The 26,029-nt window shown below is 55.5% G+C and overlaps 1 protein-coding gene across 3 annotated transcripts in view; it reads right to left on the bottom strand.

Annotated features, from left to right (window-relative positions):
- Window positions 1–22,593, bottom strand: part of ZNF385C (zinc finger protein 385C) — a 55,942-nt gene extending 33,349 nt beyond the window's left edge. For 2 of the 3 annotated variants that reach the window (XM_071728645.1, XM_071728646.1), the window contains exons 1-2: window positions 22,524–22,593; window positions 3,893–4,141 (exon numbers count right to left, since the gene is read on the bottom strand). In XM_071728645.1, coding sequence (XP_071584746.1) covers window positions 3,893–4,141; window positions 22,524–22,560 — 286 coding nt within the window. In that variant the 5' untranslated portion in view covers window positions 22,561–22,593. Of the gene's footprint in view, window positions 1–3,892; window positions 4,142–8,493; window positions 8,757–22,523 lie in introns of those variants that run through there. The other variant, XM_071728647.1, reaches the window with a different exon arrangement.
- Between the last annotated feature and the right edge of the window lie 3,436 nt (window positions 22,594–26,029).

Below are 26,029 nucleotides of genomic sequence, written 5' to 3'. Positions count from 1 at the left end.
TTGTGATACAGTCATTAATCCACGATAAACCGAATAGCTGGGCTTTTCAGAGGGAGAGGAAGTTAATGGGGTATTTTCGGAGGATTTAACTGGGAGCAGTTGTCCCCAGATTAATGGGATGGCACAAGGCTGCCGTTGCCACGAGAGGGTTTGGCATCTCACGGCACCTTTCTCACGCAGCCCACGGACCCTCCCATCCCAACCCAAACCGGTACCAATACTTCATTTAATGGAACAGAGATTTTTCTGCCAATTCCTGGTGACGGGGGTGAATCTCTCCCCTTCGCGCCCCCGGGGCGCTCTGCGCAGCACCCGACCCCGCCAAGACCCCAGAGGGAGGAAGCCTGGGAATAGGCTGAGGGAAGGAAAACGTGCAGTTACACACTGCGCTTCTTCAAGTGACACAAGATCCCGGGAAACATCTTTAAGACATGAAAAAAAAAAAAAGAAAAAAACAAAAACAAAAACCAACCCACTGAGATTCCGGGTTATTCAAATCTGATCTGAAAAGCTATTTTTAATCATCTTTGCTCGCTGCAGAAGGGAGCAGCCGAGGCCAACCGAGCAGGAGGACTCCGTGTGCTTGTCCCTCACTAAATTTGCAAAAGCTTAAAAGATGAACCCCGTCGCTGCTCGGCCACGAGGTCACCGATTAACACCGTATCTGTCACTGCTGGACATTAAAGACCCTTTAACCTTCAGGGTGGGAGCCGAGGTGCTGCTCTGGAGCTGAGGAGAGCCCGATGCTGCACCCACGTTCCGGGGGGTTCGGGCTCAGCTCCCGGCCCAGGCTGGTCACCGGGCCCCTTAAGGGCCTCCTCGCCCTTCGAGGGCGACCAGCCCCGGCCCAGCCATCGACGCGTCCGCTGCACCCCAATTAGTTCCCGATTAGACGATAATACTGCATTTTTGCCTATTACTTAATCAATACATTGGATGTTACTGCAGACAAAGAGCCTCAGTTTATTAAAGACAATTACAGGATTCCGTGCGTAACATGAAAGTGGGTGAAAAAAAGGAAAAAAAAAAATGGAGAAGAAAAGGAAAAAAAAAAAAAAAAAGAGAGAGAGAGAGAGACAGAGATCGGCCCTTATTTTGTTGGTAATTAACCGGCGGAGAGCAGCGGAGCTGGGGGGGAGAGGCAGGAGGCAGCACAGAGAGCAGGATCTTGGAGCAGAAAAACACCCCCCGGCCCCTCCCGGGGCAGAACAGGATCCCAGGGCGTCCCCATATCCCCTCCCGGGCGCCCAGACCCAGCGATGCTGAAGCTGTCACAGCGATTTCTCTGCTCATCTCAAACCTTCCTGCTCTGCAAACACGCACGGACAGAGGCTGCAGCGGATAATTGGGGAAACGGGGACCGACCCCTTTGCGAGAAGCCGCTGCTCCACAGCGGGTGGGGACAGCACCAGGCAGCCCCGAGAGGGTCCGGGCACATAATGCTACTGGGACAAGTGGAGCTGAGGAAGAGCTCAGGATACACTTGGCACCGGGACACAGCTGGCTCGGGGCTGTTGTCCCAACTCTGCGCTCCCGGTCCTGGCGCTGGGTGGGAGCCTACCTGCCCCCAGGGCCGGCAAAGGTTGTTCGAGGGTGGCTCAGGACTCAGACAGACATCCTGGCAGAAGAGCCGCCTGGGCAGGATGTCCTTGTCCCCACCGCTCCGGCCCAGGGCGGTTCGACCCCCTGCAAGCGTGGATCTGCCCGGGGGCGAGAGGGCTCCTGCAGACCCTTCCGTGTCTGAGCGAGATGTGAGCTGACAGAGCCTGCTCCGGCAATTGGGGACCGCAAGCTGCTCTTCGCATCCCGAGACTTTTTTGGGCCTTTTTTTGGTAGCAGTGAACAAGGGAGCAAAAGGAATAAAACCCTGAGACGCTGGAGCTCAGCCCATCCCGCGATGGGCGCCCCCCAGGGTCACCCCGGGGGACAAAAGGAAGCATCAAACCTTTGTCCCTTGTCCCCTGCCTTCACCCAACAGTTTGCAGCGGCGATAGAAGCCATGCCTGCAGCCTCTGCTCCCCCGTTTGGGGCAGCATCGGCTTTTTCTGCCCGTGCAGCACCAGAAATGGGGGGTGGGGGGGGTCCTGGTCCCTGCTGCGGGAGCACGAGGATAACGGGAGCAAACTGAGCTCACTTGGGCACCCTTGAAAAATCACAGGCAGTAATTAAATCACTCTTGACCCAGTTGGATTCGAACTGGCATCTGAAACAAGAAAACATCTTTCATCTGTGGACAGCCCATATTAATTGCTGCTGCACTGCAATTCAATGTGAAACAACAGAAATCTATGATTTGCCTTGCAAGAAAACGCCTAATGAACAATAATTTGTTTTAAGTTGGAGGTCTTTCAGGCACAGAGCTAATAAATTGTAATGATACTGATTATCTCATCTGCTTGCCAGCCAAGTCACTCCCCAGCTTTGCTCTGTGAAATGAGAGTGGTTGCAGGCTCTGCAGAAACAACTGATGGGAGAAGCCAGAGGGGAAACAGGGTTTTGCTGTAGCTGTGGATGTCACTGTGAGAAAGAGGTTCCAGCTCAGAGGAACATGCCCTCTTTGTCCAACTCAATCAGTTCATGTAACCCAGTGTCTTCAGAAATCACCTCCCCACGCTTGGTGACCGGCGTGGAGGGGACACAGGCGTCGCGTCAGCTGGTTCCTGGCCCTAATCTGTCATTCACAGCCACGTGCTCCCCAAGCTCATGCCTCAGGAGGCTGAGAAAGGTTCCCTGTGACAAAGCTGGAAATTACATTTTTCCCCAAAAAGCCTGGGGAGAAGGTCAGCTGCAGCGAGAGCATCGTGCTGAGCGGGCAGCGCTTCCCCAGCGGTGTGGGGACACGGGGACAAGGAGGCAAGGGAACAGATGCCTCTGCCATTTCCTCACATAGGCAAATCACAGCCCTGCACAAGCAGAAGCCAAATTCAGCTTGAACGGCGGAGCAAACCCTGTGCCAGGCTGAGGGTGCAGCAAAGCCCTGAGGCCTGTGCCCACCTGCTAGAGGCTTGGATGCTGGCAGGGACCAGGGTACAAAGCACACACTTGCATGCTCTGAGATTCTTCGACTCAGTAGGAAACGAACACATCCCTGGACAGCCTCCCGTGGAGCCACAACCAGGTCCAGGATAGAATCTGGAAGCTGCAGACTGGAATTTATGAGCCCTGTTCCCATTAAAATAGCAGGCGATATTTCCACCTGTCAGTAAGGATGATAAACAGACCAGCTCCTCTGCGTGCCCCAGACGTGGCTCAAGCAAAACCACCACCAGGCAGGGCAGGACCTGGCATCCAGATGACCACTGCCATTCAAGGAATTTATGGCTCCAGTGCTGCCCTGTCTTTAGCAGTAGCAGGCATTTATACAGGCTGGGCTCTAGGGCTCTGCCAAGGCCAGGGCACCGCAGCAGGTCCCTGGCACTGCCAGTCCTCTGGGTTTGCTGGGATGAGCATTCTCCTGACCCCGGGGAAGGAGGGCTGGTACTGAGTCAGCCACTCCCAGAGAGCAGGTAGCCAACAACACAGACACCAACATCCCCTGCACTCTCTGGATGTGCTCATCCCACCTGCCTGGCTCACCTACAGAAGCCCAGGAAGATGCTCAAGAAGACACAGAGTTCCAGCAACTGCACTTGTATACAAACAGGACCCACAGGTGCCCAAACACCCAGTGCAGCACCGGGGGCTCTCAGGCCCCAAAACCACTTAAGGAACAGCAGGGACAGTGTGTGAGAAGCCCCCGGTGCTCAGGCAGACCAACAAGTGACAGATGCCAAGGAGACCACACTGCATTCCTCAACATCCCGTGACTCCAGCACACTAAGCCCAACGGAGCAGCTGTCCCAGACCAAGGGCAACCTCGGGGCAACCTCGTCCTGGACAAATGGGCTCCTACCTTGGGCTGCTGGCATCTTCCCCTTGTTGAGCTGCTTGAGGCGCTTCTGGTGGGACTTGCCATTGTAGTGGATCTGTGCCTGTGCAGCTGAGTTGAGCTGGATGTTGCAGACCTCGCAGAGTGTGAACGATTGGTGCTTCTTTTCCCGCTTCATGCGCTGCTCGGGTTGGCTGGGAGGGCAGCTGCCCACCTCCACCAGCCTCACCCCGGTCTCAGGGTGGTGGGATGGGCTCAGGGGTCGCTTCATGCCTGCGGGAGGAAGGACAGACCCGCTGTGAGGACAGGGGGACCAGCACAAGGGGCCAGGCAAGGCAAGAAACCCCAGTGCAGGTCCCACACATGAGGCATGCTCAGACTGCTTGGATCTGGGGGCCTCCCTGAGCAAGAGCAGCAGCATTTGAATCTCTGCAAGGAGTTGCATTAGGTAAGGAACCATGAGCAGCAGCAGTCCCAGGAGGTTAGTGCTGGAGCAGGGAACAACCCACTACTTACAAGTTTCTAGCACTCCTTGTGTCAGTTAAATCTTTTCTGTTCACTACTGGACAGCGCTGTAAATTGGCCCAAGCTGGGTGGTGACCAACAACTCTCTGCAGGCAAGAAACTCAGCAGGCAGGACCTGTGTACAGTTCTGTTTCCCATGACCTGGCCTCACTGCAGCAGGAGAGGCCCTGGCACCCACACCTTGAGCCACCAGGACTGTCCTGTGCCAGGTTGGCTTCTCTACTGAACATGGGGCTCTGTTGAGCTAAAATGCATCAGACCCACACAGGGACACCCCAGGGAAGAGCTGTCCATGAAGGGGTTGGGGTCAGCCGGGAACATCCCTTGACTTGCAGACACTCTGTCTCCACCACCCAGCTCCAGGGGAGTGACCCCAGACCAGGAGCTGGTGGACATCAAGAGCTGAGCCCTGGAGATGTGCGAAGGTCACCCAAGCCCTGTGATCCAGTTACCACCTCAGAGCAGGCAGCTGCTGCTTACAGATACAGATACATTGGACCGAGACCCCGAGGAGCCAGGAGCAGGGCAGGGGCATCTGTGGTAGCCAGATAGGCCCTAAAAGTGCACTGCAGAGATGTTCCTGGCATCCTCGGGAAGGGCTGTGCAGGCACTGCCCCCCCTGCCCATCTCCGTGCAGCACCATCCTGGTAAACCCCACCCAGCAGCCCCAGCCTACTGGTCCTGATGGTGGGAGCCCCCCACATCCCCTCAGACACCTTGAACTTCTCAGCCCCCCTACCCGTGCTGCTTCACGGTGATGGGCTGAGCTCCCGTGGACTCTTCTCCAGAACAAGTTCTGTAGTTTCTCCCCAAGGAGCACCCATTGCACCTCGAGACCTCTAGGAAGCACCCCTGGATCCCCAGCAGAGAGATGGGGGAGCCGGGAGCCGCATAGCCAGAGGTTTTGCTGCACTCAGAGCAGAGGAGCAGCAAACCTGAGGCACCGGCTCCTGGCGGGGGGACCGGGAGGGCTCCGGGAGCTGCAGCCCCGTCCGCGGCCCCACGGGGGCGGACACGCTCCGTGCCGGGACCCGCCTGAGGGTCAAGCGGGGCGGAGGTCGGGGGGGACCCCTCAGTGAGAAAGCTCCAGAAAAGCGAAGCCTGGGGATTTTAGCATCAACCAGGAGCCACGCCCGTCTTGATCCTTCCAGCTCCCTGGAGGTGACAAGAAGCATCTCCCTAAAACGCTGGATGTAGTTAAAGCACCGGAAAGTTTTCCCTCCAGCCGCTGACTCAGCCGGAGGCAAAAGCCGGGACCTTGGAGGGTGGCCCAGGCTGCCCCGAGCCATCCCGGTGTCAGTCCCGGGGACCTTCCCACTCTGCGTCCTCCGCAGCATTCATCACCATCTCCTGAAGGAATTTCTGCCAGGGATGGAGCAGGACCTGCCCAATGTGCTCCAACATGAGCAGAGCATCAGGCAGAAGGTTGGACCAACCACCAGCCTAAATTATTGCACGATTAGCCAAAAATGTCAGCAAGAAGATCTTTCCACTCCTTCTTCACCAGCTAGAATACTAAGCAGCATCACCAAGAGGAGGTTATATTAAAAATCAGTAAATCCACTTTTCAGCTAAAGGATTTAGGAGCTTGAACTCAGTTTATCTGGTCCCTGTTAACTCTGCACCCTCTCTGGAGACCTTGGGATTGTTCCCGAGGCTCCAGCTTCACATTTCAATAGAAATGAAAGAAAATACATGGCCCTTTTATTTGCAAACCCGAAAATGAAACAGCTGACATTTTCCTAATGAAACCTCCCAGCTTTGGCACACTTGGGGCTGGCAGAGCTGCAGGATGGAGCCAACTGCACCAGGAGTGAGGAGCTCAGCACCAGAGCTGCCCCGTCCAGCTGAACACGTCATTCGTGGTCACTCTACAAAACTCACAGCAATTGATGCCCAAATTGCACTTGGATGGGCAAGAGGGTCCCACGGGACCCCGGGGAAAAGGCCTTTACCAGAATAACCATTAGCAGAGCAGCTGGAAAGCAGATCTGGGCGACGATCAGCATCAGGAATGCGAAACGGGCCTGAGGGAGGCAGCGGGACAGGCACCGGGGGGGAGGTCCCTGGGTGTCCTTGGCATCCTCCCCCTCCCGGGTATTTTTAATGCAATTACATCCTGGGACGCAGAGCTAAAATTGGAACATTATGTGGACAAAGTATCCCAAAAGTCTCCCCTTGTCTTAAAAAAAGGAACTGCTGTTGCTTTGATTAGCCTGGGGCTCCAAGCCCTGCTCCTGTTGCCCTGTTGGAAAGGTCTGTCCGAGCCGCACGCACGCTTGTCTCATTCACTTCATTACTGCTGCTCCTGCTGGGTTTCTCAGGTGTCAGGAGGGTGAGCTGTGTGACTCGTGGCTGGGACGGGTCACTGCATCTCTGGGGATCCCTGCAGATCCCTGAACAGCAGCTACTTCGGGACAGATTTCACCTTTTCAGCGAAACATTGAGGATCTCGGGGGGAGGGCCCGTTGCCTACTTTCACAGGAGGGAAACTGAGGAACAGTGAAGCATGTCCAGCTGAGCATCAGCAAGGACATCTCCCCAGGCCTGTGATGACCCTTTGCTACCTGCACTTTCTGCTGCCCTTTGCTGGGACCCACCAAGGACAGCACTGGCCTCGCCATGGGCCAAGCAGGGCCAAAGGGTCCTGCCAGGTGCGAAAAGCTCCCTGACAGATGGCCAAATCTCTCTGAAATAAAAGAAGGTCAAAGAAGCTTGGGTGTCACCACCGTGGCGAATGCACCGTCAAAGCACTCATCCTCCCACCATGTGGCATCTCCAGGACATGCTGCCTGCCCAGCAAGCCCCTGGCCCATTGGACACTGGTTTCTGAGCTGGGGGACACCCTGAAGACACACAGTGCCAGCACAGGACTGCATCTCCCATCTCCAAGTCCAGGGGAGCTTTTCCCCTCTTGTCCTCACTGCTTTTATTGTTGGCAATCACTCAGAACAAGTTGATTCTGGGACTGCTGTTCCCTCATCCCTGTTAGTCCCCATGGCCAGGCTGTTATCAGCACCACAGCTGCTGTTGGGCAGGCAGAGCTGCACAGCCAGATCATTATGTTAAGGTCAAGTTTATGACCTTGTACAGCAACCCATAACCTCAGGTCTCTCCCTCCCTTTTTTTTTTTTTTTTTTTTTTTTTTTAATAACACCCTCAACATGCTGCAGGTGATTGTAAAACACTGACAAAAGTTAGAGAGAATTTAAAATCCGGGCATTAAATATCTGGAATGAGAAACACTCTGGTTTCTAGAGGGTGCACAGCAGCAGGACTCATCTGCTTTCCAGAGAGCATCCCTGGCTGGAAGGGAGGCAGCAGAACCAAGTAAAACCACATTTTTCAAGGAACTGAAGTGGAATCAAAAATGCTAAGCTAGAGATCTACCCCATTCAACAACGTGGTGTCAGGGAAAACACCACCTGAACCTAAAGTTTGGATGAACTTGCTAAGATAGCAAGAAATCTAAAAGAAGAAAATCTGATTTGAGTTCACACGAGTCTGTTACACTGAATCCACTTTCCTTATCTCTGGCTTAGTGCATGAAATAGTAAATAAAGCAACAGAAGTAAAAGAATTCCTAAGAAAGTCACCACCAACAGCTGTCACAAAACTCACTTAAACCCCTCAAGCAAAAACCTTACTTGCAGCAGCCTGGGTTGCATTTGACACAGTCCCCAGAAAATGCCACAAACCCTTCCCCAGCCCAACTCTGATCTCTGCAGCTCATCACTGCCTCAGTCTGCACTTTCCTGCTGGAATCTGCTCTTGGAGCTGACAGCGTCTCCCCATTAAAATCGCCCTGAGCACACAAATTACCCAACTTTTCTTCCGTGCTTGGGGGTTGGAAATCACAGCAAAAGGGAAGCTGGAGTCCCGGAGCAGCTTCCTGAGCCACACAGAGGCCAGCCGGGCATTTGCAATGGGTACCCCGGCTGTGTCCCCCCTCCAGAGCCCCAAATCCCCCAGCTGGCCTGGGGGGCAACTTCACCATCTTGCCACGGCACAGACCTCTTGCCGCTGGCACAGCCCGTTTCCAACTCACCCACTTATTTATGCTCAGAGGCAGCACTCGGTGCTCACAGCCCAGCTCTTACCTGGTGTCTGGCACAGGGACCCCCAGCCCGGCCCTCGGCAGCCTCCGGGTGGCTCCTGCCTGTGTGCCCGGCCCGCACCGGAGCCCGCAGGGTGCCCGACACTTGTCTCCTATTTCAAGGAGTTCTTGAAACGCAGTTTGATCTCCGCTAAATCAGCTCTCATCAGCAGGCTCCGGGCTGAGCAGAGCTGGGTGCTGCAGTTCAGCAACTTCCCAAAAAGCCCCGAACGTCACGGGGGGAGCGGGTGCCAGCTGGCAGGAGGCTGCGCTGGAGCTGCCCCCAGCCCGGAGGGGGCGAACGCACCTGACAGCGGCTCTGCCGGGCACGGAGGGGACAGGGGAGCTCCCCGGGCTGCCGCCAAGGTCGGGACCAGAAAATTCCCCGTGGTGGCTTCATTCAGAAGCACCGGCCTCCTGCGGAGGGGTGGGAAAGGGATCGCAAGCTCAGGGGTGCTCTGCCCCGGGGTGGGGGGTCAAGGTGACCCCTGCTATAGCATCAAGAGATGCTCCAATGTCCCCGGGGTAAGAACTGAACACTGATGTCCCAGGGCACTGGCCATGCCTGCATCACGTTCAGCACTTCATAACATAACCCTTGTGCCCCCTCAACTCCACCATCTGATGAACCCATGCTGGGATGAGGGATGTTTTAGGATGAGTGCATAAACCACCCAAAGCAAGGAATAATGTGAGCCAGTCCCTCCAAGAGCTGAGAGCTGCAGGGTGGGACCAGGGCACGCAGGGGGGCTCAGCCCATGCTCAGCCCATGCCCCAAACGCTGGCTCTCACTCAGCCTTGGATTCCCCACCCCCCAGTCCTGCTCCCATGCACTGGTGGGGCAGCAGGACACCCGGGCATGCAGAGGGCACTGCACAGGCACACCGTGCTCCTGTCCTCTCGTTGGCACAGAGCTCATTAACACCGCAGGGCTGCGTGTCCCCTGAATCAGCACATCTCAGCCCTGCTCCCACCGCAACAACAACTTACAGGACAGCGAAAACCCGACCCGCAGGAGACACGGCAGGGGGAACAACGCTGCTCCCTGCAGAGGGGCACAGAACCTGCCCCAGGACCCCAAAGCTGGGCCGTGCCTCAGCTCCCACCCAGGACCTCGCAGTCCCTCGGCTTCTAATGCCACGTTGGTAACAAGTTGATAAATTGGTATCAGCAGGGACGGAAAGGGCAGAGCAGGGTAACGAGAGAGCAACTGTGGTGGCAGAGCACGGGCTGGATCCTTTGGGGATGATAAATGAGCTGGGCCTGGCGAGCTCCCTGTCCTGGCCACGTCCCACAGCCGGGTCCCCTTCCACCCCGGGGGGGTGTGTGGGCTCCTGGCAGCCCCCAGCAGGGACCCACCTTCTCACACACCAGCAGAGCAAAAAGCAAAGAGAACGCAGGCAGGGAGGGAGGGTCTGACACTTTGAACTTGTGGGTTCAGCTGTAAATGTTAGTGCAGTGTAAGGGACCAGCAGGAGAGGAAAAATCGAGGCACCAGCAATTCATCACCCTGACCGACTGCTGTTCCTCCCCTAGCCCCTCTGCATCCTGCCAGCTGAGGAGTGCTCAGCACAGGGCTGGCAGGATCACACAATCCTTCAGGTTTCTTGTGATCAGCACAAAGACGAGGGCAGAGCCACCTTCGGCAGCCCCACGGTGAGCTCAGCCTCCTCCTGCCCTTGGCACGGCCCCAGGCACCGAGCGATGCCAAAGCACAAGGAGGGCTCAGGGCTCCTGGAGGACACAGGTGAGCAGAGCACCAGGGCCCAGGGAGAAGGGGGTGAGGTGGGGACCCAAAGTGTTATGGCAGAAGAGGAATAAAGGCAGCTCAGCTGAGCTCTGGGGTGAAGGTGGGGATGTCACAGCGTCCGTGCCGGGCGGCGCCAGCCAAGGGATGGGGCAGGTGACAGCCCTGGCCCTTCACCTCTTAAAATAGACCCAAGGAGTGCAACCCGATGCAGTCACAGGGCAAGTCTTGGCCCAGCTGCTCCCCCCTGGCTCTTCCTAGCCACTACAAACAGGGGTGTTTTTTTTTTTGTTTTTTTTTTTTGCAAATCCCTGTGAGATGGCAGCATCTCCTCCAGGCACAGGGCAGTGACACTGCATGTAGCACAGCTTTGCTGGTGCTGGACTTCCCCAACTGTTCTGTCCCTCCCATGCTGCTCGAGGCAACTTCTGTCCTGGCCTTTGCTGAACTTGCTGCAACAATTTTCTCTTGTTAAATAAAATCCACAGAAACACTTCATACTTAGGGAGGGCTCTGAGCCCCAGCAGTGCCTTGTGCTCCTCTCATTTCTCCCTGAAGCTGCCACAAGCAAGATTCTGGAGAGGATTTACCACGTATGCAGGACTCAAAACAAGATTATCTCATAAAATATTAAAAATCCCAATCCAGAGAGCCTGGCCAGCCCTGCTCTCCCTGCAGAGCCCAGCTGAATGTCCCTACAGCTGGGTTTCTGCTACAGCCATGTAAAGAGGGAAGGTGAAGATGGGCAGCCTGGCCAGGCTCTTAAATTTTGTTCCCAGGGACAAAAAGACCCTTCCAAGGGCCAGCATCCAGCCAAGCTGCCCTGGCAGGATGCAGCTGCAGCCCAGCACTCACCAGGCTCTGGTGCTGCCAGCCCTGCCCATTCCGTGCCTGAGGCAGCTCTCCCATAGCCACACAGTGCAGTCCCAACCCCAACACCCACTCTTGGGGTGAGCTGTCACCCCAAAGGCTGGGCCAGCAGAGGCCCTGAGCACCATGGTGCTGGTGGCCATGTCCCCCCCAGCCACGCCACGTCCCAGGAGAGCAGCAGTGAGGGACACCCAGCACAACAACAACTTACAGCGGAGAGCCAGGGTGTCAGCATGGACCCACAGCACAGGCAAGCAGGGTCTTCCCTCTTGGCTCCCTTCACTCCCACATCCAGGTCAGGAGGTTTTCAGAGCAGAAATTGGCTTTCAAGTACGTTTGCAGGTAGCTGGTGTTAAGGCAGGAGCCCTCCAGTTCAAGCTGGAGCTCTCGCAGGCTGCTGTATTACAGCCTAAATTAAACATTTCACAGTGCTAAGCAAGTGACATTTGAAATCCAGTCATTGCAGGGGTATCAAGTAAAGATATTTGCAATGGGATCTGTTCAAATCTATGTAGTGCTTTGGACAAGTCCATCAAAACAAGCACAGTGCTTTATTAAAATATGAGTTATCAAACACCCAATCTCCTGGGGGAGGCTCAGTAGCCCCTGCTGTGAGCTCAGCCATTCAGGGGCAGTAACTAAGCTGAGCCCTCCTGACCCTGCCACCCTGGCATAGTTCTGAAAGCTGTTAGCCCTGAAAAGTTAAGACTTTGCATTACTTCTGCCTTCTGATCTCAGAGCCTTCCCAGACCATATGTTGCACATATCTTAATCACCAGGACTGAAATACCACTCCCAAACTTTCCAGCTGATGGAAAAAGCCTGAAAAAGCATCTCTAGGTGAAAGGCAGATGACAGGTAAAAAGAATCCCAAATTTATTGTTTTCTTCGAATTTAGAGTGGGAGGAAGGAAAATGGGACGAGCCATGATTTTTTAATGTCTGCAGCTGGCAGTTCCGTATTTAATGTGACAGCATTCCTTTAAGAAAAATATGTTCATACACAGGAAAGAAAATAAATTGGCGAAGCAATTTGCTTTCAAGCCAGCCTGAAAATTCCCCACACAGACACTTCACTGTAGCCTTGGCTGAGCCCTGGTGGCCAGCACTCTGTGCTGGGCAGCGTCTGATCTGAGGGTTCAAGGGTGCTCATCTGGTTGACAAGCCCATCTGCTAACACTGGGAGCAGTAATTTATCTCACAGATGGTATAAAGAAAGAGTGGAAGAAACAATTCACTTTGTGACAGACAACAAGGAGACGTGGTGTCACGTTATCACGGTGACAACCCCACGATACAAACAGAGATGCTTGTTACAGTCTGAACCTGGCACCATCAAAAGGGTTTCTTCCTTTGAGAGAGGAGGGGCTGGGGGGGAGAGGTAAGAAAAAAGGAAAAGGAGAGCAAAATCAAAGGCTGTGCTTACCATTTCTAAAGAAAGAAAGTTGTGAGAAAACCTTTGTGCAGAGCAATCAGTACCCAGGAGCTGAGGTGAGCACTGCACAGGCAGGTGGAGCATCAGCCATCCCAGTGGCCTCTGGTCCCTGCTCAGGGCAGCACAGAGGGGACACTGCTGTGCCAGCAGGGCCAGCAGGAGGAACGGGGCTGAGGGAGGCAAAACACCTTGGAGCCAGCTCAGGGGGATCCTGCAGACAAGGGGAGGCACCACACTCCAACCTCCCCCCCTGAGACCGGTGGCAGGACCAGGAGCTGCCACCAAGGGGTTCCCCAGGGACAACAGGGACACAAGGGACCTGTCACAGAGTGATGAAGCAGCACTGGCCTCCAGCATCAGCTCTCCCCTGGAAAAGCTGCAAAACCACTGGGCAGACAGTGCTGACAGGCAGGAAATCAAACGGGACACTAATTAATTGTCCGTGTCTTTCAGTGTCTCCTGGATATGCACTAATGAAGTTCTACATCACTCGCTGGCCAGAGAACAGAAAAAAGAGGAAAGGAGTTTTATAGCTCGGGTTTAATCAGCTCAGTGATAAGCGTGGCCCGGATCAGTCACCTCCTCTCCCCACGCTGCTTTTCTGTGGTTATCTGCAGCTCAGCAGCCTGTGGCTCCTGGGAGCTGGTGGGATTCACCCCCTCTGCCTGCAGCACCAGGAGGAAGGCACAGGAGGCCCCTGGCTGCAGAGTGAGCATCCTTTGCTGTAGCAGAGGTCGCCAGGGTCAGGAGGGAAGCACGTGCAGCCAATTAAACTGAGAAACCTTTGGTCCGAGAAGGGCAGAAGGCAGCAAGCGCTGGCTGCCAGCACAGGTGGTGGCTCTAATATTTATTTGGGCAGCACATTAATGCTATTTAATGAGCTCTAGTGGGTCAGCTTTCCTGTTTGGAAGGAATTCGTGAACAGACTCATGAAAAGTCGCTTGTCTCCCTGCTTTCCATGGACACAGGCTGGGAGCAGCCAGTCCTGGGTGTGCAGAGCCACAGTTGGGTCCCACCTTGGACTGAGCTGGCACTGGAGGAGGCTCCAGTGATGGGACTGGGACTCACCCCCAGCACATGTTGAAATTTTGCTTGTTTTCCTTCCCACTCTGCCCTGGGGCATCTTGGTGCCCACAGGAACCCAGAAACCTCACTCAGCTCCATGCAAGCACAGGGAGGAGCAGCATGGGAAACCCAGCTAGAGGAGAGGCTGGTTCTTCTGCAGGGACACTCCCTTAGGAACTGATGTTCCTCCAGCTGAGCCTGAGACACAGACAGCAAATCCCAGGTGATGGGAAACGTGGTGGCAAGGCAGCCCAGGCAGAGGGTCTGACAGGTTGGACCCCGGGGGGCATGGCCGCCTGACAGCACAACCCATCCCTGCCAAGGGTTGGAGAATGTTCATCCGTGGGCATGGTGCCACCTCACAGATGGGGCTGGGGGAGGCAGCCAAGGCACAGTCCTGTGGGCTGCCCCAGGGCCAGCATCCCAATGGGAACCCCCCGAGCCAGAGCTCAGCACTGCCCTGGGGCTGCAGGTGGGACCGGAGGGCAGCACGCACTGCAGATAGGGAGCTCCAAAAGAGTCATCTCTCACCCCCAGCACGCGTGCCTGCACCCTGTGCCCACCCTGCTGAGTCCAGCACCCACCACAGCCCCCAGGCGTGGGGATGCCAGTGGAGGACGGGAACGAGAGGCTCCTGGCAGCGGGCGAGCGGCAGAGGCGTTGCTGCTATGAAAACATGCGAGGGCTGTGTCTGAAAACATCGCCAGGAGCCAGCCACATAAATAGGCCCTTTATGGTGCTTCCCTGCTCTAAGACAGGCCCTTTCACAGCCACTGGCTCCGGCACGGCGGGGGGACTGGGCTAAAAGAGCTCTTCATGTGGGCCCGGGGGTGACCAGAGGCACCAGCAGCCGGGGGGGGTTGACCAGAACCTCCTGGCCCAGCCTCCCCACACCAGCACCCACTGGGATGAGGGAAGAGCTGGCTTAGAGCAGGTTGGAGGGCAGCAGCAGTGGGGACAGCCAGGTGCAGCACCCATCAAGGCAGACTGGCACTGGCGATGCCACGCAGTGCCCAGCCAAGGGCATCACATGCCTGCTCTGGGGCATCCCTTGAGGTGAGGCTGAGCTCCAGAACAGGACCCCCTGGTGCCTGCCCACAGCCCATCCCACACCTTCATGGACCTGGCTCGGCCCTTTCCAGGTCACACACTTGAGAAAGCAGCGTGGCAAATCCTAGCTCTCCAACAGGATTTTCTGCCTGAAGGATGAGAGCCTCTGGCTGAGGCAATGGTTGGTTTGGTTCCCCTGGGTCCTAGGACCTAGCACCTGCCCTCACCATGGTCACCCGACCACAGCACCAGCACCCCTCCCGAGCACTGGGCGCTCCCACTGCTCACCGAAAAAACAGCTCCTGTCCCCAAGCAGGAGCCGGGAGAAGGACAGAGAGGGCAGGGAGCAGGACGCAGTGACCCTGGGCTGTCACAGGACACGGGCAGCAGCTGCTCCGCCGCCTCCGCAGGGAGCGCACCTCGGCGCCACAGGACGCAGCACTAATTAATCAATGGTTTCATTAGGGAGGCGTCGTTAATTGAGCACCTCCGGTGGCCGTAGAGCCCCGTGACCCATCCGGTGTCAGGAGCTGCGTGTGCAGCAGCAGCACTTTACTTCTTTCAGCCACATCTCTTTAATGCGATTACAATTCAGTTTGTGCCCCCTCAGCAGCCAACGTCCCCCCAGCGTGGGAAAGCTGGTGACTAAAGCAGTGGGTGAATGATTAGTGACTCAGCGGATAATTTTGCTCATCTCGTGGCTTTTTTTAGCACGGGGCGGACAGAGCTCCCACTGCAGAACCGGCACCACCACCGCTGCCACCCCCTGGGTGTCCCAGCACCTCGCTGCCCACCTGAGGCTGGGGAGCTTTTTGCAGGCATGGTTCTCCTCTGGAAAAAAAAAAAAAAAAAAAAAAAAAAGGCTTTGCCAGAACAAATCAGGCAAGGCTGCCGAGGGCTTTGGCTTTTTCTTAATTCTAACAGTTTTGGGGTTTTTCCTTTATGATTGGGGCAAAGGAAAGGGGAGCACTATGGCCCGGGCAAGGTGAACCACAGGGTTCTCACTGCACTGGAGCTGACCCGGCAGCAGCTTTTGTCAAGAGCAAAGCACTAAGCTCTTGTCTTGGTAGTAAGTGATGGATGGAAACACAAGGTGCCGGTTTGAATTAACGAGCTCTTTGAGCTGGAATTTTGCCGTGAAACAAGGCAGAACAGAGTAAATTCTGCTGGAGAAAACCCCTGCCCCTGCCCTGGGCAGCAGCGCAGGGGCATTGGCTCTGCCCCAGCTGTGCCAGCAGCCCAAGGACCACACAAAGAGCCACATCCCAGAGGGCTGGAGACAGGTCACAAAGATGTCTCATGAATTTCCTCTCATCGTTACAGACAGGGCAGCTGCAGCACATCAACCACCTGAGTGCTGAAGCTGGAGAGCCAGGGCCTGGAGCTGGGTAGCTCCGTGCCTGGTGGTGCCATCCCAGCTCCCAGCACTTCCAGCCCTCTGGGTGGTCAGTGCAGGGGCAGAGGTTGAGGTCCACATCCTTGACACCATCACTGACCCACACTGATCCTCCTCCATCCCAGCTCAGCCACCCCCAGGTCCCCTGTGCCACCTCCCCAGCACAGGGCCATTGGCGGGTGGTCCCTACACCAGTGACACCACTGCCAGGTGCCTCTGTCTCCCTGGGGAGGGAGGTGCTGGTGCTGATGGTCACCCAGCATCATCAAACACTCAGGGAATGGACTGACACAGCCCCAGTGCAGCTCCCGGGGGGGCAGCTCAGCTGTGGGGGGATAGAGAGGAAGGGGCACTGCCCCTCCCTGAAGTGCCTTTGCTTTCACTCTCTCCTTAATAATTTCCCAGCTGCTTCTCCATTTTAGCTGATAATGGGACTTCACTATCTATTGGGCTTGAGTCGCCTGCCTTGTTCAAGCTGAAGAAAATCAATTCCCCTCTCACTCAAGTCTTTCCAAGACAGATGAACTGAAGATCTCGCTTGCCTGAGCAAAATATTTATTCAGTCTGAGAACAGATTTGCTTTTGAACCTTCTATAAATACAGCTGAGGGCACCAATTTAATCCCTTACCAGAAGACCTAATTTTATTTGTTTTATGTTCTAAAAAAAATCCTCCTTTTTCCAACGCCTTGTCAGCAGGTGAAGGCACGCAGGAATTTTGACATCCCTGTGCCAGGCAGAGCCCACCTCCTCCCTCAGCAGCCCCCTGCCCAGCACTGGTGGCCACCATCCCACATCCCCCCATCCACATGAGCCCCCCCAAACCAGCAGCCCTCACCTCTATCCACAGCCAGAATAGGTTTTGTGCCTCGTGTACTAATTAGTATTCAAACGGGCCAGCTTTTTATTAGCAATGCAGCTGACACTTGTCACAAGCCAGTGCCTGTCCCCATTGCTGTCCCCATGTGGAGGTGACATGCCACGCAGGGACCCTGTGCTGGGCCGTGGCTTTACACTGGCCCTGATGACCTGGGCACAGGCAGCTGCCTGCATCCTGCCCTGACTGCAACCCTGAGGAATCCCATGGGATCCTCATCCCATAGGATAAGCAGCTGGTTCCCCAGACTGGGTCAGGCATTGCTCTGTCCCCACCACACGTGGCCTCTTGCCACGTCCCCTGCCATGGAAGGCTCCTCTGAAGGCCCCATGTGCCCTATGCCACAGCTGGCTTGCTAATTTGACACACTTATTAAATCACTATGATGTCTGTTTGCTAATTACCTCCCCTGGAAACCAGAGAGGACAGAAATTTGACATTGAGCTGTGGAAATCTGCAGCCCCACGGATGCTGCCAGGGGTGTGAGGGCAAGCTGGGGGCTGGAAAAGTGGCAGCTGCCAGAGCATCCACCTCCTGCCCCCCCAAGCTTCACCACAGCTTTGGGACACGAGCAGTGACCCCAGGAGCCCTGGTGAACCCCCTGCACTCCATCTCTGGGGTGCCAGAGCTGCCCTTCCCACACCCTGTGCCCGCCTGGGCATGGATTAATCTGGGTGCACTTTAATCCTCTCAAGCCTTTCGTAACAGCACTCAAAAATAAGCCTGGAGAATTCCTAATACTTCTTGAAATTTTGGAGTTGGGATATTTATAGGCTCTGCTCTTGCGTGCAATGAGAGGGCTCTGCTGCCAGGGGGGGACCCGCTGCTGGCCCCCAGGGTCCCCCCCTGTCCTGCCCTGTGCCGCTCCCTGTCTCCAGCCAGCTCAGTAACAAGCTTCCCTTGTTTGGGATTTTTATTTTTTTTCCCCTAAAAACATTGCAGGGCTCCTCAGCAGCAAATCCATCCCCGGTGCACAGTTGGGCTCTGTGCTTTGAGGCCTCCAGCACTTCACAGGAATTCAGACCAAGGTCAGGAGCGTGCGGCCCCAGGAGGGCGAGGGGGGCAGATGACAAACAGTAACGGGACAAGTGACACTTCAAAAAATATTAAATAAATCCAGCCTGGAGGAGCCCGGCCAGCACCAAGACAGAATTGCTGGAAAGGTCCTGGAGAACCAATTCCTGTCCAGATGTGGGCTGGATCCTGGCAGAGGATGAGGTGCTTCACTGCAACCACACAGTGAAGTCAGTTCTGGCACTGAGCAGTGCTTGGGCCAGCCCAGCCCATCAGGGACAGGACAAGGAACCCTCCAGGCCAGCCCTGACACCTCTCTCTGTCCCTCAGGGGGTTCTTGTTTTTTAAAACATTAATATTCAGCCAACATTCTTCTTTTTTGTATCTCTGTGGCTTGCTGATTAAAGGAGGAGAGAGCTGCAGACTGTGCTGGTGCTGGATGAGGGAACAGCACAAAACTGTCAATTATTTCTCTACCAACATGGTGAAAATTCCTGCTGGAGATCTGTACCCACAAATTACCAACGGGCTCCCCAAGAACTGCTGAACAGACTTGTGCTGGGAAGCAGATGCCAAAGTTCTGTGCAACACTGGGTGCCAGAAGTTATTCATAGCTAAAAAACCCACTGGGACCTGCTTGGTCAGGGCCACTCAGACACATCTGGGTGCAGAAAACTGGGGCTGCTCAATGTCCTTGTGCAGGGCAGAGCCAGGTCACTTGTCCTCTTCATCACCACTACAGCCACCTCCCCTTGGGAAGCAGAGGCCACACAGCCTGGTGCCCAGGATCCATCCTCCATCAGGATGAGGCCAGGACCTGTTCAGCTCCACCCCTCTTACAAAAGCAGCTGGCCAGGAGCCTGGGGACCAAGTAGCCACTGGTGGACATTGGCACCTCTGCCATGCTGACTCTGTCCAGGGCAGCAACACCACAGCACCTGCAAGTTCCAGGTCACTGATCCCACACCTCTCATGCTCCAACACATAAGGAAGAGGACCCAAAATAACTCCAAAAAGCTCTTGACCCTTTGCCACATGGCTGTATAGAGATGTGACCTGCTGCTCTGCTTTCAAAGGCAAGAGAGATCTCAAAGGATGGTGAGAAGCAGCCTCTGATCCTATACTGGCAACACCCACCCCACATCCAATGGCTCCCTCAGCCCCCACCATGGGAGCAAGAGCCAGCACCAGCCACCAGAGCCAGATACGGGCACAGATCAGGACTTAACCTCGAAACGTTTCCCTTGCAATTTCCAAGTGATCTTTCTTATCAACTAATTAAAAAATTTCCATAATTAGGCCAAGGAAAATCACGACTCAGGAATGTTCCCATTTCAAAGCGGCACAAATCTGGTTTGCACTGAGGGCTCAGAGCCCCCACCACAGCTGGGCTCCCCCACCCCATCCGTGCTGGGGCTCAGCCCAGATTTGCACTGTCTGGGTCCTGCAGCCTCCCCTGAGCTGCAAATCCCACAGGGAAGGGATTTAACCCTCCCCACACCCCCAAGCCCAGCCATCCCTCTGACAGGACCCTCCTGCATCCATCCCATGCCTGCAGATCAGCTGCTGGCTCCTGAAACAGGCAGGTTCCCTTTTACAACTTGCAAGTAAATTGTTGTGGTTCTAATAAAAAATGAGCTCTTGTTCCCATGCAGCCGCAGACTGGATTTCCTTGAGAGCACAGATATCATTCTTGACAGGGGCTTCCTGACACATAAATTATGACACTATTTTGGAGGCAATCTCAACACATCAGACAAGGAAGCAGCCTTTGTACATCACAATATTGTTTCTAAATTGACAAATAGACCCTCATGGGCTTCATTACTCTGCTCCGGGCGCACATTTTTGCATGTTTATTTTCCCTAGAAATGATTAAAGGGCTGCAGAACTGTGGGCTCTGGGTTTGGAAGCCCTGACTGAGCTGAGGAACAGGATGTGGAGCTCAGAGAAGGGATCTCTGTTCCCATGAGGTTAAAGTCCAGAACACTTTAATGCCTTGTGCTTCCAGGACAGGTTTGCTTCCAGTCCTGGAAATTTAACAGTGTAAAGTAACTTGATTGGCGTGTTCAGTACTCATTTGAGAGCACTGGCACAAAGGGTCTCATTTATTCTGTAGTAGACATACACTGTGCACTTGTAGAAACACGTAGATCTCCAAAGAAATGCCAGATCAAAGATGGAAGAGTCAGGAGAAGGCAGGCAGAAGGGAGGGATGGAAGGCAGCCCCCATCCAGCAGGCAGCCCATGCCCAAGCAGGATGATATCTCCCAGCATAAATTCACCCTCAGGCTTTCCTGAGCAGCCCCAAACCCCCACCCACCACAGCTGGGACACACGTCCTGCAAGGTCCAGCCATGGGGACAAGGCCCTGAGGCCAGCGAGCCACCAGCCCCAGCAAATATTTCTTGTTACCAGGACCTATTAAACCAACCTCCTGATCTACCCATCCCAGAGGCTGCCTTGTTCCAAAGGAGCAGAACAGCCCTCGAGCAGCACCGGCACCAGAGACGGAGCCAAGGGGTGGGAGCTTGGGGATGCTCGTGCAGGAGACACAGTGGGAAGTCACAGCTCAGCGTGACGTCACCAGCCTGATAACAGCAAAGCTCTGCACATCTGCACACAGAGAGACACATCCAGCATTTTGTCAGGCTATTTTTTTGCCCGCTGCACGTGGCAGGTGACAGAACAAGCACGCAGCCCCACGGCACACGCTCCCACCTGCTGGCCCTCAGCTCTGCATATGGCAGGAGAGTTTCTGGGCAGCAGAGTCACTCCAGCAGCTGCTGAGGGACCCCCGTGGTTCTTCCCATCCCCACTGAGCTGTGCCAGCCAAGTGACAAACATCACTCAGAGAAGCCAGCGCGGGGCTGGATGCTCCATTGGAAAACACCTGCAACCACTTTAAAAAGTCAGGGATTGTGGAGCTGTGCTGGCCACAGAAGCTCCTGGCCAGGCTGGCAGCAGGGACAGAGCCTCGTTTATTTGTGGCCGTCACACACAGCAGCCCTGCCCAGAGATGCTATTTCCAGGCTCTGTGCCCCACACACAGACAGTGGATGACACAAAATATCTCAGTTCCCCATCCAGACACCCTGGACAGTGGCGGAGATGAAAACGAGTTTTGAGCAGTGCTGAGCTGCACAAGGCCAGCTCCTGACTCCCATTTTCACTGGAAATTGCTGCCATACTCTACTTGGTGCAGCGGTGCTGCCAGTTTGCACGGTACCCACAGACACATCCAGCCCTGGCCAGGCCAGGCAGCTCAAGAAGCACAGTGCCAGCAGAGCTGGTGAATTAACCGAGAATCTCCTTTTACCCCTCAGGAGTGCAAAGCTGGGCCCTTTACCTTCACGTACAACCATCTCCTGTATTTAAGATGCACTTTTAAGCTTTGTTCTGAACATAATAAGCAGCCACGCGTGCCAAGGAGAGCAGGGAACCCAAATTCTGTGCAAGAAGTTGTTCTCCCACACGAACCTCCAGCGTGATGGGCACAGCCCTGCTGCTGCTCTCTGCCAAGGGCAGGCACCGGCACATCCCTGCTCCCGGGACCCGCGGGGTTTGCTCTCCCACCCCGCTGCACAACTCATCAAAAGCCTCAGCGATAACTCACTGCTGCTGGGAGGTACCAGCACAGGATATTGGTAAAAGCTGGGGGGAGAACGGGTGGTCTTTGGGTGCTGCTTCTGTGCCCAGATTCACTCCAGCGCGGAGCATTACTCTGCAGCCGTGTGCTTGGGCAGCAGGACCAGGGCTGAGACAGCCTGGACCGTGGTGATCTCTGCCCAAATCGCTGACAGAAAGCGCTTTTGTAAGGCTCCTGTGAAAGTCCTTTTCTTTAAAAGCCGAGTACCTCTTGTGGAGGCAGCCAGGAAGCCTGCCCTCCTTTTCCAACACAAAATCCAGCCAGGGACGTGGGCAGCCCCAGGAGCTCTGCGGTAGAGATGTGGGACACACGGGGGGGGCACTGTGCACCCTAACACCCTGCCCAACACAGGGGGGATCAGAAACACTGCCCCAGCACCCACCCACCCAGGTAATGCCGCACACCCCAGCTGGGTGCAAGCACCTTGGGAAATGCCACTCAGGCCAAGGCACTGCCGCAGACCTGTGGGGGTGACACACCAAGCACCCCAATGGCCAAGAGCCATTTACAAGGCCCCGGGACCCCTCTCCGCACACCACCGCAGGTCCCGAGCGGAGTGGGAAAGACAGCTCCAGGCAGGGGGAAGGGGCTTCGCAAAGTTCCTCTGCAGAAGTTTCCCTCCTAACCCGACACCTCCCGAGGGGGCTCAGGGAGCCCCGGGGGCTCTGCCGCCACCCTCGCCCCGCCGCACGGTGCTGCCGGGTTCCTCGTCTCCAGGCGCCGCAGACGAGTGCCGGGATGGAGCGGGGGGGGAGCGGAGCATCCCCCGGACACGCAGCAGTCCCCCCACCCGGCTCCGCGGGGCCTCCCCCGAGCATCCCCACCTTCCCTCCGACAACTTTGCTACGGCCGCAACTCTCCCGGGCCCGCAGCTCAGCCGAGCGGGCACCGCGGAGCGGCCGGACCCGAACCCCCAACCCCCGCCCGCCCTACCTGCCCAGCCGCCCGGTTCCGCCGCCGTCTGCAGCATCCTCCCGCCGGCTGCTCGCTCCCGGCTGGGCGAGCGCGCTCCCGGAGGAGGAGGAGGAGGAGGAAGAAGAGGAGGAGGAGGGGGGGAGGTGGAGAAGGAGGGACGGGGGGGGAGGTGGAGGAGGGATGAAGGCAGTGCGCGCGCCTCCGTGGTCCCCCCCACTCCGCGCCGTGTGCCCGTCCCGGCGCTGCAGCCCGCAGCGGGGCTCGGGGGGGCCGCCGAGCACTCCCTGGCCTGGGACGGGGTGCAGTGAGCTGAGGCGGGGAGAGTGGCCCCAGGTACCCCCTGCCCAGGGGAGTGGGGTCTGGGGGTCAGTGAGGCGAGCGGCCCATGGGGAGGGTGCCCCAGTTTGAGGGCACAGAGATGCCCAGTGCTAACAGTGCCACGGGGGGGGGGTCAGGTCTCAGTCCTGCCCACCGAGTTCTTCTCTTTACTCCTGTGAGCTGGGACGAGGGCCCCTGGACTGCCCCAGAGCATGGCTGCAGAGAGCAGGTAGCTCGGTGGGATAAGGCCCCATACCCTGACCGGACACCCCCCTCCCATGGAGCTGGAGGAGCTCAGCTGCTCCCGGAGGATAAATCAGAGCCAGGCAGAGATGGGAAGAGGAGGCTGTAGGGAGGTGCTGTTGGCTCCTCAGTCATCTCAGCTGGAGCACAAGGCACCCGCCAGGCAAAGGCTCCTTTGCTGACTTACAGCTGACTTGTGCTAAGATCAACATTTTTTTTTTTTAGTGCAAAAGCACGTGTTTTCCTATCCTTGCCGTTGTTATTAATATTTTAGCAGCTCCCAGAACCTTTAAGCAGGGCCACATAGTGTTGACACAGAAGAGCAGATATAAGGAAGACCTGGTCCCCTCCCCGAGGCATAAACTGTCTAGACACGTTATATAATCACATTTTGCCCTCCTCCAGGACACCTCACAGGGGATCTCAAAGCACTTTGCAAAACTCCTAATTAAGCTCTCCGGCCTGGCTGCAAGGGAGGTGCTCTGCCCTCCCACCTCTGGCCAGGAGCATGAACTCCCCTGAGAGCAGACACTCAGAACTCACCTCTCCCGGAGCTCTCCCCTGATGCTGCTTTGCCTCCACTAAACAGTGGAACTGATGCCAAGGTGAAGAAGTCTGCTCAGGCCTGTGAGGTTGCTGGCAGAGGAAGGGGAGAGGCTCCTGGGGGCAAGTGCTCTGAGCTCATCAAGGACCACAGCTGTGTTATGCTTCTCTGGACCAGAACCCTTGCCTCACTCCCATCAGAGCTAGGGTTGGGGCCTGGGGATCAGCAGCATGGCACCACTGGGCCTTGGCTCTCATTATAAATTACTTTGGGTTTTAAGAATCCTTTCCCCAAAGCTTGGTGCATTTATTTGCTGTGCCGTCTGCATTTTACAATGTAGGGTGCTTTTTTTTTTCTCCCTATAAATAATTACAGGCACTCTAATGGATCTCAAACCTTGCATTACCTTAGCTGTCAGGAGCTTGACGATTATGGTGTAGCATTCATCTCCAAGGAGCAGAAACAGGGCTGTAGCTCTTCCACAGACTTTTCATTCACGTTAACCCTTACAGCCTTGTCCTGCCCCCATCCCACCCAGAGCAGAGTGGCTCAGGCCATGGCTCCCCAGGAAGCCTCACTGGATACTGGGCTGCTGTGCTGAGCTGTGCCAAGCTGCTCCGGCAGCTGCTGTGGCCCTTCAGCAGCTGTTAAGCCCATAATTGCTCATTGAGTCATAATTTATTTTTTTTTTTATGTGTGTATGTGAAAGCAGCCTTGTCAGGGAATTAAACTCTTTTCAAAAGCCCATAAAGATTTCATAAATGTTTCAGATCCAGATCAATGGGGGTTAACATCCTTACAGCAGGGAGGAGGAGCAGGACATGGGGACACATGCAGCATGACATCCCACCAGCCATAAGCAGTGACAGAAAAAACACCACTGGAAGCCCTGGTCTCACAGAGGAGTCTGGGGGCTGCCCCAGGGCAGGGATGTTGGATGGAGTTGGTGGACAAGCAGGTAATGGCACCCACCCTGTCATCCTGCAGCACCTGGCAGGAGCCAGGTGTGACCCCCCCTGGGGCTGCACAGCCACCAGCACCCCTAAAAACACCAGCAGCACCCTGACACCAGCACCCTCATCAGAATAAGAGATAACAGACAGACCCCCCCCCCCCCCAGCACCTGCAGCCCCACTCAGCTTTGTCCCCCCCAGCGCCGGGCACTGGGGCCTCATCCTTAGCTGAGAGACTTTTACTATTTTATGGCAGTTGTTCTTTCCCTCCCGTCATAACTTTTAATTAAAATCTACAAAAGGCAGATAACTACTCCCTCTGCATAATTGCAGGGAGTAAATTTTATTGTATAGAGAAGCGGTTTTAATTTTTAATGGACTTATTTTTAAGGAAGAGCAACACTTTGAAGGAAGTTGTGAGCACTGGTAACATTATCAAAGGCAAGAAGAACAAAGATGGGTTTATTACATGTTGCCTATAAAACTGTTATTTTAGGGAAGTTTTATGCTTCCTCCTAATGAGAGATGAATTGCACCAGCTTCGTTTTTGTTAGGAGGAAAATTAAAATGAAACTGATAAGAGGCCCAGCCTCTAGCTTCTGACTTACCTCCCAATTATAAATGAAAGCTCACAGGCATTCCAGAGATGGGATTTGATGTCTACATTAATTATAAATAAATTATCTACACTTAATGTTTAAATGAAATTCCAGATAAACCTTTATATTTAGAAGATCGTTGCATCAGTGCATAAATATTTATGCCAGGAGTCTGTATGAACTGCGGCTGCTTCGGCGTGACGTCGGAGCGGAGCCGGAGCGAGGAGCCCCACACAACGGACCCAGATCTCCTTCCCGACCCCTGTCCCCGCCCCACGAGAGCCACCGGGTCCATCAACCCCCTCGGCAGCTCCTCGCCCTTTAAAAGGCTCCTCCCGGGGTTAGGCTCGGGGATCGCTTTGCCCTTCCCACCCCCTGCCTGTGCTGCAGGCAGGGAAACTGAGGCACAGACAGGAGCTGTGATTTGCTCAACACCAGAAGCCCGAAGGAAGAACCTGTCTCCCTGTGGCCCTGCTTCACACCACAGACAATCCAGGATGCAGCAGCTTCCCAGGTGCTTGAATGCCTTGGTCTGATTTCTTCTTGCTGCCTGCCCAGCCCCAGATACCAGCTCTCCACACCCAGTCTGTGCCAGTCCCCCCCAGCCCCGGCTCCCAGCATGTTTTATTAAGGCACCTTCGTGCTTGCTGATGCCACCGTTTGTTCCCCAACTGCTGGTGCCAGGTGGATGTCTGCAAGAGCCCAGGAGCAGGGGCACAGGGACACTGCTGATGCCAGGTGACATAACTGGAAAATAAACCACACGTCAGCCCTCCTGCCTCACTGCTCCTTGGGACTGCAGGATTTCATCTCCCACATTCACTGTGCTGGAGGGGCTGAGGGCTGAGCATGGGAGGACTCCCCCAA

Source organism: Heliangelus exortis, chromosome 29, assembly GCF_036169615.1.
Source record: "Heliangelus exortis chromosome 29, bHelExo1.hap1, whole genome shotgun sequence".
NCBI lineage: Eukaryota > Metazoa > Chordata > Aves > Apodiformes > Trochilidae > Heliangelus > Heliangelus exortis.
The sequence above is the reverse complement of the archived record's forward strand: the minus strand, read 5'-3'. Positions and strand labels throughout refer to the sequence as shown.